Below are 14,919 nucleotides of genomic sequence, written 5' to 3' on the forward strand. Positions count from 1 at the left end.
ATTAAATGCTTTGTAGTTCAATATATGATTTGCTGTTGAAGTCATATATATTTTCAGTACTTCAAAGTTTCAAAAAAAAGAATAAATATAATATAAATCTAAGAGACAGAAGTTACGTTTGTAGACCGAACGCGCGTCTGGTGGTAAATACAAAACTTCAATCCTGGTATCTGTGCTGAGTTTATTTGCAGATGCTAAATAAAATTGAGAATGGAAATGGGGAATGTGTCAAAGAGACAATAACCCGAACATTGAGCAGACAACAGCCGAAGTCCACAAATTGGTCTTCAATGTAGCGAGAAACTCTCGCACCCGTATGCGTCCTTCAGCTGACCCCTTAAAAATATATTCATACTGGCACACTGAATTAATGGACGTCATACTAAACTCCATACTAAACTCCGAATTATACACAAGAAACTAAAATTAAAAATCATACAAGACTAATAAAGGCCAGAGGCGTCTGACTTTTGACAGGCGCAAAATTGCAGCGGGGTTAAACATGTTTATGAGATCTCTCAACCCTCCCCCTATACCTCTAGCCAAGGTAGAAAAGTAAACGCATAACAATACGCACATTAAATTTAGCTCAAGAGAAGTCAGAGTCCGATGACAGAAGATGTAACAAAAAATATAAATAAAATGACAATAATACATGAATAACAACAGACTACTAGCAGTTAACTGACATGTCAGCTCCAGACTTCAATTAAACTGATTGAAAGATTATGTCACCATCATATAAATATCAGGGACAATCCTTCTTTTAGGGGTTTAGTATCATACTATCATAAAATGTATGAGAAGAACATAACCCGTGTAATGTCAACAACTGTTTTTTAAATAAATGTGTTTAGTTCCGATGCAAAGACCCTATAAGTGAATTAATATTAAAGCCGAAATATGCAATCTTTAATGAACTGACAACAGTATCGTAACTATATATGTCTTAATAAGTCTGTTTAAAGGTTTTGTAAGACAGGATCGATCATGTCTTGTATAAAGATGGCAATTCATTGTTTTTAGTGTTTCAAAAAAAAAAAATCCTCTTCAATATAAATAGCAATTGAGCGTAACTTATTGATACAATGTACCTTGTGTTTTACTATTTAATTATATCAGAATGTGTTGTTTTTTTTGTTGTTTAACCATGTCTTCGATGACTTGAACAGCTATTGAATGAACACTTCAATATATGTGTTTCTCATATAATCTTCATATACATGAACAATGAAGATATACGTAATTTTAGTACAGCAGTAAGGCAACGTTAGTATACAGCTGTTCAAAAGTCATAAATCGATTGAAAGATAACAAATCTGGGTTACAAACTTAAACCGAGGGGACACATCAACTATAAACTAGTATCAAGACCTATATCAAACAAAATGTTTTAGAGGAAGAAAATATCAGTGAATCGTAACATCACAAATTTGTGAATCCACATTTATGAAAGGTACATGATTCAAAGATACGTTGGTACTAATTACAAACATTGAAAGAAAATACAAAATCGGGAGAAGTAAAAAATATTGGGGATGCATCTATTGGACTGACAATTATAAGCTTTGAAGAAAACTATAGACAGTTGGTGTTTGTAAGTCAAAGCAGTAGAGATACGTTTAAAGGTAAGAAATAATTCGCTATTAAGTCTGTTCTATGAAACTGAAATAAATGCAACTGAAATTTGTATAAAGAAGTCAGAATCATTTGAGTTTCGAAAAAACGAATTATTAACCCACGCACTCTAAAAATATTAAATTTTCCAAGTACTAAGGAAATTAGTGAATATATTTGGGTCAAGTAGAATTTTTATTTTTATGAATGGAAAATTGGAAAATATAGTACAAAGGGAAATTATTAGAATGTATTTAAGCGAATGAGCTCTCACATATTCTTTAGTTTATACATTTAGGAATGCAAGGAATGGCTTCTTCTAAAACTGAAAGTGATCCTTTGGTAAGACATATGTTGATTATCTGTATGTTTTAATCAATAGTAAATATGGGCTTCATCATACGTTAGGTAGAAGCAATAATTTTACGTAAAACAATGGTTGTTTAAAGAAGACGAATTATTATCATATTGAAGAAAACGTAACATTCATCAATTTTTATCATTGTAAGCATTTTGTTAAACCAAGTATGAGGGCTCCGAATTTAAAAAATATAAATCATGCATTCGTTAATTTAATCATACCAAATCTTTATTTGAATATTTTTTATCAGTTGATGTAATTCTTTGTTACAGAAACATGCACATGATGGCGGTTATGACAGCGATCAAAATACTTTACGCTCCCGAAATGTAAGTTTCATACTTGATTTAATGTCGGCTAGTTATTAGCAATTTAGTCTGCAAAGTTGAAATCTTAAGAAAATCTAAAACAACATTTTTTTACATACTTATGGAGACAGGGAAATAATTTATATTTGATTGATATATTTGTTTAATCCCACAGTTTTATAGGACGATAACAATTTTGATATGCATTAACTTTGGTCCCTTATATATATATGGTTGCAAGCTTTGGATAAAGAGGGATTACATGTAAACCTTGAAGGACGATGTGAACCATGGAGTAGCAACCATGTTTTATTGTACTCCTTGCGTAAGGTGTATGTAAGGAGTTATGTTATCTCTTGTTAGTTATAGAACTTGATAAAGTACAATCAAAATTCTGAAAATGTCCGCATCTTGTTTATATCTCTATTAGATTTTTTAGTAAGGAAACAAAGCATGAGTATCAAAAGTATGTAATTTATTTTTTACAATTAGTTGTTTATTCACTTTTCTCCTTTTAATAAATCAACAATAGAAGATCTGTTTTGTTTTTCAGTCGTCATTTGATAACAGTTCTACAAAAGTTGAAATGGTGAGTTTTTATTTTTATTCTCTAAAATCATTCAATCCTATCGATGTTTAGTGAAATAAACATTTTTTATCCATTCCAAAAAATGCATACTACAGACCTGAAGCATTTTATTAGTTGATGTATGATCAATATCGATACACTTTACCGTCGTCTTCCCGATTCATCGGGAAATGTGACGAATACAAAAATCAGAAAGCAACCTAAGGCCACCAATGGATCTTCGACGTAGAGCTAAACTAGAATCAGAGGCAGAAGAAAAAGACAAATAACGCATTTGATTGATTGTGCAAAATAGAAAAAACTACATGAATACCCATAAAATCAAACTTAAGAAGTGAGGCATTTTGTTTTATTTTCGGTTCAAATTCAATATCAGTACATGGCTGATTATATAGTGTTATAATAGTTTTTAACGCGTGACAGATACGTTATTAACTCTTTTTTAGTTCACGCATGCTTACATTATGTTATACTATTGAATATTGATAGTTTTGCACTTTGAAAATGTAAAGATCTTTATTAGCTTACTTCCAATAACACGATAGCTTAAAATATGAACAAATATCATTGAATTAAAAATTGTGTATTTAAAAAAAAATTCCTACATTTTAATGATAGAACTTTAGCAAAAATCAATAAGATAGATATGAAGTTAACTACAAGATAAAGTTAATTAAAGTTGTTATATGGATGATTGACTTTGATGGTCCTAAATACATGATATATGTGTCTTCCAAATCATTTGGTATCGAGAGTTTTTATACGCCCGTCAAAATTTTGACGGGGCGTATTATGGTATACAAATGTCCGGTGTCCGTCTGTCCGTCTGTCTGTCCGGCGTAAACATGTCGCACCGTAACTTGAGAACGACTTATCTAAATTTCATGAAACTTAATATAGTTGTTTTTTATGATGGTCATATGATCTGTATACTTTTTGGTGAAAATAAGATTTAAACTTTTTGAGTTACGGCACTTTGTAACTAAAACAGGGGTGTGTTTTTTTTTCACTTGTTGCACCGTATCTCAAAAACGATTCTTGATTATTGCTTAAAACTTTACACACTTCTTAGTTATATTAATTTTAATATCTGTATACTTTTTGGTGATGATTCAAAATTTCATTTTTGAGTTATTGAGTATTTTGTAAAAAAGGGGGAGGGTTTTTTTACATGCCGCGCCGTATCTCAAAAAGGATTTATGATTATTGCTTAAAACTTTACACACTTCTTTGTTATATTAATCGTAAGATCTGTATACTTTTTGGTTATGATTCAAAATTTCATTTTTGAGTTATTGAGTATTTTGTAAAAAAGGGGGAGTTTTTTTTTACACGTGCTGTATCTCAAAAACGATTTATGATTATTGCGTAAAACTTTACACACTTCTTTGTTATATTAATCTAAAGATCTGTATACTTTTTGGTGATGACACAAATTTTATTTTTGTGTTATTGAGTATTTTGTAAAAAAAGGGGAGGGTTATTTTTACATGTCGCGCCGTATCTCAAAAACAATTTATGATTATTGCTTGAAACTGTTCACACTTCTTTGTTCTATTAATCTAAAGATCTGTATATTTTTTTGTTTGATTCAAAATTTTATTTTAGTTATATTTGTAATAAAAAAAAACAGGGTTTGGGGGGGGGGGGGGGGAAGGGGTTGGTTCACATGTCCCGCCGTGTCTCAAAAACAATAAATGGTTATTGCTTAAAACTTTCGCAGAAACTGTTTATGATTATTGCATAAAACTTCCACTCAAGACGTCGGGCGTATCATGCGCTCATGGCGCAGCTGTTTATTAGAATATGTATCCAACATATTACAGATGGTGACACTAAAAACAAATCGTTTGTTATGCATATAACTCTTTCATTGCAATATGTTAAAACTATCGTTCAAAAATGAAACTTAAGAATCATTTATCTCTATTGTATTATAAATGTATCGTGAAGTACAGTGGCATAAGGTCTCTTAGTTTGTAAGGATGATATTTTGAAACTCTGCTGCACCAGAGTGCTATGTTTTTATATACTTTATATAATTTTAGGAGCCACCTCCTGCAGGCAATGATGAAGTAGAGGGAAGAACTCTCAATGTAAGTTTCAGTCCTTAAATCGTATAATTGATTAAATGATATATGCTATTATGATGTATGCTATATCGTCTACCTATGCAACATGTCAGTCCAAAATGGAAGATTCTGATTTGTTTTTTTGCTATTTTGTTCTGAAATGTAACATACGATATTAAAATAGCCATGAATTCATATTGGTGTCATTCACCAAAGAACCAGATAATCGACTTGTCGGGTTGAATTCGTATATTTTACATGATAGAAACAAATTTTTTCTTTGTTTCACCAGCACACTGGAAGATGACTTGGTAAGTTCGGGTTAAACTTATCTACGTCGGTTCATACATTATGAAGTCGCTTATATATATGTCTGAGTCAAAGTAATTAAGGCCGGATCAACGTTTTTGAGGTCCAAAACCTATGATAATAGGCAATTGTATTATAAGCTGAGCAGAGTGTTATAGACAGTGGGACGACGTATGAGGCTAACGCCTCTTGTTGATATAAAGAGCCTCGAGGTGATACCTGGGCCTGTATAAAAATTTCCATTAATTGATATGTATAATATATCATACATGCTTTGGAATATATTTTACATATCCCAGAGGACATGTATTCCTTGTTACGCTCTACAGTACGGTTATACCTGAATATTTGTAAAGTGGCATAAGCTGTTAAATAACCTACATTTGTACTAAAACGTATATTTAAATTGCATAAGTAAAAAAACCAACAATGAACAGTGCATGGATTAGTAGTTATAATGTATTAACATTTCGTGCGTATTTCAGAGTAGACGCTATTCAATTGTCCATTATGAAATCATAAATGTTAGATCTTGTATTCCATATGGTACGATTTTAAAATAAGAAATTGAATGAAAATGTTAATGCTCATGATACGAAATGGCAAAATCATGATACGAAATTGTCATGTTTGGTACGAAATGGCAGTGGTACGAAATGGTTATGGTATGAAATGAATAGCTACATATCTTAACGGTATCTAGCCATTTCGTACCATGCATTTACGATGAGAACATAATATTTCAATCAGTTTAATAAAGGTCTGGAGCTTGCAGTAGTGCCTTGTTTTTTAATCACAATACAAGATGTTTTATTTTCAAATTAAAAAAAATGGCATACAATGGTACGAAATGAGTAACATTTTAATCTTATATATGGTACGAAATGATGTAGATTATAATCTCCCATATGACACAAATTGTTAACATTATAATATTCCACATGGTTCGAAATAGTATACATTACAATCTTCTATATAGTACGAAATAGTCACGGTCCGAAATGATTTTTATTATGGTACCACATAGGTGTAACAAAATGGTTATGGTACGAAATGACGATGATTCATCTTAACATACGTTTGAAGAAAGGCAACAGTAGTATACCGCTGTAATACTTTTCCGTAACAGTAATAGTATATTCTTTTTATTTAGGAAGATGAAACTGACAGTAGTTCTAAGTCTGGTGCTGTAAACATGTTCCAATCTCGATGTGAGATTACAAAAGGATTATACGACGTTGCCTTACTGATGGCAAATGCATCTCAACTGAGATCAGTCATAGATTCTACAGATAATAAATACAAAACGGTCCTTATTGTGCTCCTTATTGCATCTATATCGTTACACCTAATAAGTGCTGTTTTTTTATATGTTCTATTCATTAAAGAAAAACAAGCTAAGAATAAACAGCAAGCAAATGAGAACAATAACATGTTACAGCCAACCGTGAATCGAAAATCATCTAAACGCAGAAAACAATCTGCAGTATGTCCAAAATGTTTTGTAGAAATCACATGCTGTCACTGTTGGAGAATATACATAACTGACATTATAGCAACATTGTGTGTCATTGCAGTAACAGTTCTCAATGTTTTTATTACAGCGTTTGGACACAACACAAAATCATAATTCACAAATGATCATATATGCTGAATTGTTAAAGGGGCATTAGCTAAGATGTAAAAAACGAAAATAATGTAATATGTGTGTGTGATTGTTTTGTTCAAACTTTTAAATTGGTGAAGGTGAAAAAGTGAAATGATAATTCGCTTTGAGCATTCAGTTTGGCTTAATTTTGTCAAAATAAACTAAGAAACATTGATGTTGAATTGGTTATTTTCAAGTGAATAATTCGACTTCATTGTATAATCTTGTTTACTTATTCATGTGACCTTCAATTAAACCTCGCTTCCGTTTATCAAGGCTATTATTAATATATTGTCATCGTCCTCTTTTATGATAATAACAAAGGTGAAAAGGACTGTTTATATTTTGGTGATTTTCTAAGAAACAAAAATTTCAGTCTGGTTTAACTATTTGCATGTCTTAGTACCTTTTTCATAGGGTTACCTGTGATATATAGATAGGGTAAAATGGGATTTTAAAAACTAGCATTAAAACCTCAAGCTTAAAAGAACTGTCCTTTCGGCTATTGAGATGTATAAAAAGGCAGCCATGTAGTCGATACAATTGCTGTCTATTTTCCAACATAAGGAATAAATTATCTTAGCTGTATTTGGCAAAACCTTTTGGACTTTTGGAATTCGCAATGCTCTTCAACTTTGAAATTCATTTTGGCCTACATTTTGATTTTTTTTTCGAACGTCATTGGTGAGTCTTTTGTGGACGAAACGAGGGTTTAGCGTACAAAATGTTAATCCTGAAATCTATGGTGAGTTTATTTCTTCATTTTCCAGTAAACGTTGAAATTTCAAGAACTTCATCCATCCGGTCTACCAACTTAGCAGAAATTTACTATTGTGTGTATTCCTGTTCCTGTCAGTGTCTAACTATTATAGTTTTCGTGAAAATTGACAAACATTGCTAATGAAATGTCATGTGTAGTCTATTGACAGTTTCAATAATAACTTTTTTTATAAATATTGTGTTACTTGTGTTTTCTGTCTATTTACTATGATTTTAGGATTAATGAACGAAAATATTAACATATTGTAAAACATTTATATCTTTGTGGAAATAACTCCTGGTCGATGTCATGATAATTTTGAGATGAAATATGGATTTGATATTCTGACCATTTTTGTCCCAACAAAATCATTCCATCTCGATTTATCGACGACAAGGTATCTAACATTAAAACCTTTTTTTTTGGGCCAAGTCGGTTATGTTGGTTGGTTGCCTGGAACTAAGCCGGGACAAAAGAAAACTACTGAAAGTTGAAATTGGTCACTAGTTTCAGCAGAAAAAATATTTTGAATAAAGTTTCCATGACAAAAGTTTATGTATTATTTCTATTATCAAAATTATTATATTTTGTAAAAACTATAGGGTTGAAAAAAATGACTCTCAACGACTTTGTCTGTTTTATCTTAGACACACTGGTTTTTTTTACACTCTTACACGATTTCTAAATTTTTTTGAGTTATGGATATATTTGATGATGTTTTTTTCAAGCGTTAAATGCTTTGCTATGGGAAACTATAATGTTATTTGTTTTAAAAATTCAACAAGGAAGTTGCAAAGGAACAAGCAATTATGGTTCAAGTATTATAGCTTATATATATTTCCCCGGATCTCCTCTTTAATGCATATTTCCTATAACCATCAAATGGATATCCTTGTAACAAATTGTAAAGGTCGTACGTTTATTCTTTTATATAAAAGGTTAATAAGTAAAACCTCTTAATATACCTTTTGTTTAACCTCCATATTAGAAGAGTATGATGAGGTTGTAAATAACTGTCTATATTCATAAGAATAGCCCACCATTTGAATCAAAACACCTTATAATCAGTTCATAAGTTTCCATGGACGATAATCTAGAATAATTGATCTTTTGACATATTGATATTATCCCCCGTTAATACTTCAAGAGAAAACATTTAAGCCTCAAGCATATTTTACAAAGTTATTTAGTGATTAATTCAAAGACAGCTTTGTAGCATGCATAGAAAAACACAATTGCATTAGAAATAATTCAAATAGTTATCAAAGGTACCAGGATTATAATTTTGAAAAACTTAAATTTCGACATTTTTTTAATAATTTCAAAGTCACTTCCTATCACCTTTTGCCTGATGATTATAGTAAGATTTGTAGACTGAAAATTTTATAATATCATTAAAGTGGAATGAAAGTCTTATATAGGATTGTATCTATGTCTTATTCTATCACCTTGCGCTTTCACCACTTGACTTTGTGTTTCTACAGAACTTATTAAAAGTCCTACCAGCTGATTCGGAACTGTTTTGTTTGATCAAACAAATTGCAATTTGATCAGAATTTTTAATAACTGCAACAGGTCAGGATTAACACGTACACTCAACTCACAGTAATTGTTCATCGAATGAATAAAACGGAAAATCAATCAGTATGTTGGGTGTCAGTGTGGTCAATTGGAAGAATAAGTAACAAGTTCCCCCAAGTATGATGTATTAAACATTTCATTCAATACATCATTGAATCTTGTAATATCAGTGAATAAAAGCATTGCTAGTAATAAATATAAATCATTAAAAGACTGAAAATCAAATTTAAAATGCTTAGCTTAATCAAATAAATCTTAAAAAGTTTTTAAATCAAGGCAACAGTAGTATACCGCTGTTCGAAAGTCATTAATCGACTGAGAGAAAACAAATACGGGTAACAAAAAAAAACCTGAGGTAAACACATCAAATATAAGAGGAAAACAACGAAACAACAGAAGCACTGAAGTGCAATAAAAAAAACGCAACACACACAGAAGCGAACAATTTCTGTTGCAATTAGTTTGAGGTTCAAACTCAGTTTGACTGGACTATATCTGACTTTGTAAAAAAACCAACCCTATATTTTGGTTTAACTTTTATATATAAATAAATTTTAAAAAAAATATGGGTCTCCTTATATAAGGAAGAGTTCATTTTCTGCCCCATGGAAACAAATCATTATATTTGTGAACGAATACTTTTAATTGTTAAGATTTAATCATGTTATATATCCCTATTACATTTGTCATATGTTTATTTCATTATATGACACCTTTAATAGAAAATTAATAACCTATATGAATTGTTTATTAAAAAAATACAACTCTGGTACAATACTGGATCAAATTGTGCACAATACTGGTATACCAGTATTGCGAGCACAAACTACGGGAGAAAAAAAATAACATTATTTAGGTTGTCTACATAAAAAATCTTCGAACTAACAGCTAAACTTCGAGCCCCTAAATCCCTTTCAAAAGATGACATCAACATCCATCTGACTAATTCGGCTCTAATAACTTAAAAATCGGAGTATGAAAGTGTTACTTCTTTATATTAGACTCCAACATCACCACAAAATCCTTAGAAATAATATATTGTTAGCTGGTCTCGATGTTCTACTTAACGTCATTCTAAGATTATTTCTATTATATTTCTACAGACAAATAATGGTCTTCAACAATATTGTAATGAAGTTAATCAATCAGTGGTGTATACCAAATATGGATGCCTAACAATTCCGAAGACCAAATCCAAAATACTTGTATTTGCATTCATATGAGGCAGAATCGATACACTATATTTGCAAGGCCAAACAAAAACCAAGCTTGAATCTTGTCACTCAATAAGAAACATGTAAGTAACTGTTGGCACCTCATATAGCATAGTTAAAATGATGTGAAGGATGCTTCCAATACTAGCATTTCAGCCTCGCCCAGGCATCTTTTTTTATAATATTGACACAGAAGAAAATCAAACAAGGACCAATCATATCATAATACCCAGTTTTTGAAGATTGGGGGCATATCTAGGTCAGACAGATAAATGCACACAAAACACAATGAAGAGAAGAAATATCCCATCAAAGGTCAGTTTGTCTTATAATCACCAGCCCAGCAGTCAGCACAAATGTGTTGACATGAAGTATCATTGATATGGTCATAATTATAAATTAGTTTTTAACAGAGCCTTGAACTTTTCGCAATCACGTGATTAGAAAGAATATGAAGTGTTGTTACTCTCTCAACAAAAATATGGATTTCGGTTAGTTAAACAGGAGATTTTGGAGTAATATTTCGACAATTGTAAATACTTTTTGAGCTTATTGTCTGAATTTCGGAGATCTTGAACTCATATTTGAAGTTTTTGATAACAACGAAACTATTATTTTCACTGAGACCTGTCCTGTATACCCTGGGGGAAAACAGTGTATATATTGAAAACTGTTTATTAAACATTGAATGAAAGTGGACTTTGGACGATAGTAAAATCAACTGTTTTATAGTAAATTTGACCTTTTCACTTATAAGAACAACCAATCATATCAAAAGAATGTCGATGAGCGATACGTCGAGGTTGATTAAAGAGAGCCAAAGAATATTTGACGCTTCCAATGATGTAAATCTGAACCCCGGCACATTGCTTAACATGATTTTTGAAATAGTTACGGGTATCGACTCTACAATGAGACGAATGGAAACAAGTATGGAGAAGCGCCTTGATGATTTGAAACAAGATTTCTTAACGGTGTCAGCTAGGGTTAGAACATTAAAAAACCAGGCGAGCGATGTCAACAAAAAGCTGTCAGACTGCGAGACTAGCTGCCAAGGTGTGAGCAATCTTTTCGATCAGGTATCTGGACAAGTAAAAACCAACAGACGTAATATAAACAATCATGATACGAGAATTAAGAAACTCGAAGACAACACCATCGTCCGACCGGGTGCTCCACCAGTCATCAATTCAAAGGAAATTGAGGCCTTAAAGGCAGCCATTCTTGACTTGCAATGCAGGTCAATGAAAAACAATCTTATCTTTACGGGATTGCATAGAGTCCCGGGTGAAGATACGGAAGAGCTGTTGCGAGCTTTTCTATACGATGAGCTGAGGATCGACTACAATATCGAATTCGGTAATGTCCATCGATTCAGAACAAAGGGGGAAAACAGAAGAGCACCAATAGTTGCAAGATTCCTATATCACCGTGATCTGGAATATGTTTCAGCAAATGCTACCAGACTAAAATGTAGACCATATGGAATACGGGAACAATTTCCTCATGAAATTGAACAAAAGCGGAAGGAACTGTATCCGGTGTTAAAACAGGCTAAACAGCAATATAGACAAGCCTCTCTTGTGCGTGATAGGCTATACATAGACAATCAGCTCTACATTCCTGACACGGTATTAGAGGACAATAGAACGGAGCATACTGGCTCTTCATCAGCAAACCATGACACGAGCCCAAAAGGGTCTTATTCTAGTGATACCCCTCCTAGCAAAAGACAGTGACAGGGGCCGTCTCCTCGCCCACCGCACACAGATAATTCACCAAATTCTGGCAGATAGGGGAATGGTGCAAGAGGACAACCTCAAAAGAAATTGAAAAGTTATGAAACTGTGAATAAGAAATATACAATTAACAATGATAGTTTAAATATTTGTTTCTTAAATGTTTGCGGACTTAAGAAAAGGCTATTGTCTCCTGATTTCATTGACATTTTGCTTGAACATGATATCTGTATTTTTGTTGAAACGATATTAACTGATTTAGATAATTTAAACTTACCAGACGCTTATATTTATGTCACAAAAAATAGAAAAAATTTAAATAGTTGTTATTTATAGAAAGAGTTTAGAAAAAGAGTTGAATTTTTATAATACTGAGAGTCAATTTGTTTTATGGTTTCAAATTTCGAAATCAATTTTGTCACTTAATTAGATGTAATTTTTGGTTGTGTTTATGTACCACCTGAAAATTCTAAGTATTCTACTATAGAAGCTTTTGAAGAAATGGAAAATGAATTGAATATCCTAACAAACACTGAAAATTGTTATGTTGCCCTAGTTGGCGATTTTAACTCAAAAACTGGTGAGTCAGTTGTTAGTATGTTTGGTTTAGAATATGATGCTGATATATTAGATTATTTGTATGATTATGAAAATCTGACTCGAAACAAAATCACCTTACAAAGAGTGTCTCAGTGTACGTGTAGACCTAATCAGTATGGTCATAGACTGTTAGAGTTGTGCAGAAAAAATAATTTATATATTGCGAATTCAAGAGTTGGATCAGATAAAGATATTGGGGAGAAAACATGTAACGATTCAAGTGTTGTTGATTATTTAATTATTTCATCAATGCTCTTCCCTTTGATTTTTTATTTTGAAATTGCTGACTTTATACCGTTATATTCTGATTGTCATTCTTTTATAAATTTTAGACTTCAGGCCAAATTTAGTAAATCAGATTCAATTGTTATCAACAATAGAAATGATAAAACATTTGTCAGGTGGAAAAGTGAACAGAAATCTGAATACGTTGATCGAATTCACAATGATCCCGAAGGTATTTTGACCACTGTTATGAATAAACTGGACGAATTGTCCGTAAATAATGATGCAACTCAAAATGATATAAACAATATAGTTTTAGATATCAGCAAAAATTTTAAAGATGCGGCGGCAGAAACGTTTGGTAAAATAAATGAACATAAACATGTTTACAAACATGAAAATTCAAAACCTTGGTTTAATAGAAAATGCTCGATGAGTAGAATTTTTTTTCATAAAGCTCGAAAGAGATATAGTATTTTGAAAAATGCTGAAAACAGAAGTAAAATGAGACAAGCTAGTAAAGAACATAAAATAACATTAAATAAAGCTTTTGCAAACTATCAACAGAGGGCTGCTGATGAGTTGCGGAACATTTCTAAAAAGGATACAAAAGCTCTAAGGAAAATCCTCAATAATCTTAATGATAGTAAAAAAAAAGATAACAATGACGATATATCTCTAAAAGCATTGTATGATCATTTTAAAATACTAAATGAAACTGTTGAAACAGAAAATGATTTCGAACAAGATTTGGAGTTTGATACTCTATCAGACGATGTTGAGTTATTTTTAAACAGTCCAGTAATAGAAGATGAAATTAAAAAAGTTGTTTCAAATTTTAAAAATGGCAAAGCTTCAGGTAGTGATATAATTTTAAATGAGTATATGAAATACAATTGACGATTTAATGCCAATTTACATTAAGCTATTCAATTTGATTTTAGATACTGGAATTGTCCCAGACAGTTGGTCTAATAGAATCATGATTACAATATTTAAAAATAAAGGATCAAGATTTGATCACGAAATGTAGAGGAATCACTTTGAATTCATGCTTTAGTACAACTTTTTCTGCTATGTTGAATTACAGGTTAAATAATTATGCAGATTACGTAGACCTGATTTCAAAGTCCCAAGCAGGTTTTCGTAGAGGATTCTCTACTGTTGATAATATATTTGTATTGTATTCTTTAATTACTGTATATTTTTCATTTGGTAAGAAGCTATTTTGCACTTTTCTAGACTTTAAAAGCGCTTTTGACACTGTATGGAGGTCAGGATTGTGGCAAAAAATGCAAAAATCAAACATTAAAGGTAAACTATTTAATGTTATCTATAATATGTATCAAAATATAAAAACATGTGTCAAGAAAGGAAATGAATTTTCTGAATTTTTTATATCTCATACAGGAGTAAAACAAGGTGAAAATCTATCACCTTTTTTATTTTCTTTGTTTCTAAATGATTTAGAAAGTTACTTTGTGGAAAATAATATAGAAAGTCTAGATAATATTTCAAAGCTGTGCTTGGAATCATTAGAAATATATGTTAAATTGTTTATTATACTGTACGCAGATGATACTGCGCTATTGTCTGAAAGTGCAGAAGGATTACAAAAAACCCTTGTATGTTTTGAAGAATATTGTAAAAAATGGAAACTTAAGATTAACACAAGCAAAACCAAAGCAGTGATTTTTAGTAAAAGGAAAGTAAAAAGAAATCAGAATTTTATGATATATGGAGAAAAAATTGAAATAGTTGATTTCTACTGCTACCTTGGTGTACTTTTCAATTACAACGGTAGCTTTTGTACTGCACGAAAAAACTTCTTGATCAGGCACAGAAGTCTTTGTATGCTCTATACCGAAAAATAAAAAATATATGTATTCCCGTCGA

At 31.4% G+C, this 14,919-nt stretch overlaps 2 protein-coding genes across 2 annotated transcripts; both read left to right on the forward strand.

The window, feature by feature from the left end:
- Window positions 1-1,820: 1,820 nt before the first annotated feature.
- Window positions 1,821-7,858, forward strand: LOC139518815 (ninjurin-2-like). Its single transcript, XM_071310402.1, has 5 exons — window positions 1,821-1,959; window positions 2,251-2,307; window positions 2,840-2,875; window positions 4,924-4,971; window positions 6,410-7,858. The coding sequence occupies exons 1-5, from the start codon at window positions 1,918-1,920 to the stop codon at window positions 6,884-6,886; spliced, it is 660 nt and encodes a 219-aa protein (XP_071166503.1). The 5' UTR covers window positions 1,821-1,917; the 3' UTR covers window positions 6,887-7,858.
- Window positions 7,859-11,238: 3,380 nt separating this feature from the next.
- On the forward strand, window positions 11,239-12,198 carry LOC139518642 (uncharacterized). Its single transcript, XM_071310118.1, has one exon. The coding sequence runs from the start codon at window positions 11,239-11,241 to the stop codon at window positions 12,196-12,198; it is 960 nt and encodes a 319-aa protein (XP_071166219.1).
- The last annotated feature ends 2,721 nt before the right edge of the window (window positions 12,199-14,919 follow it).

Source organism: Mytilus edulis, chromosome 4, assembly GCF_963676685.1.
Source record: "Mytilus edulis chromosome 4, xbMytEdul2.2, whole genome shotgun sequence".
NCBI lineage: Eukaryota > Metazoa > Mollusca > Bivalvia > Mytilida > Mytilidae > Mytilus > Mytilus edulis.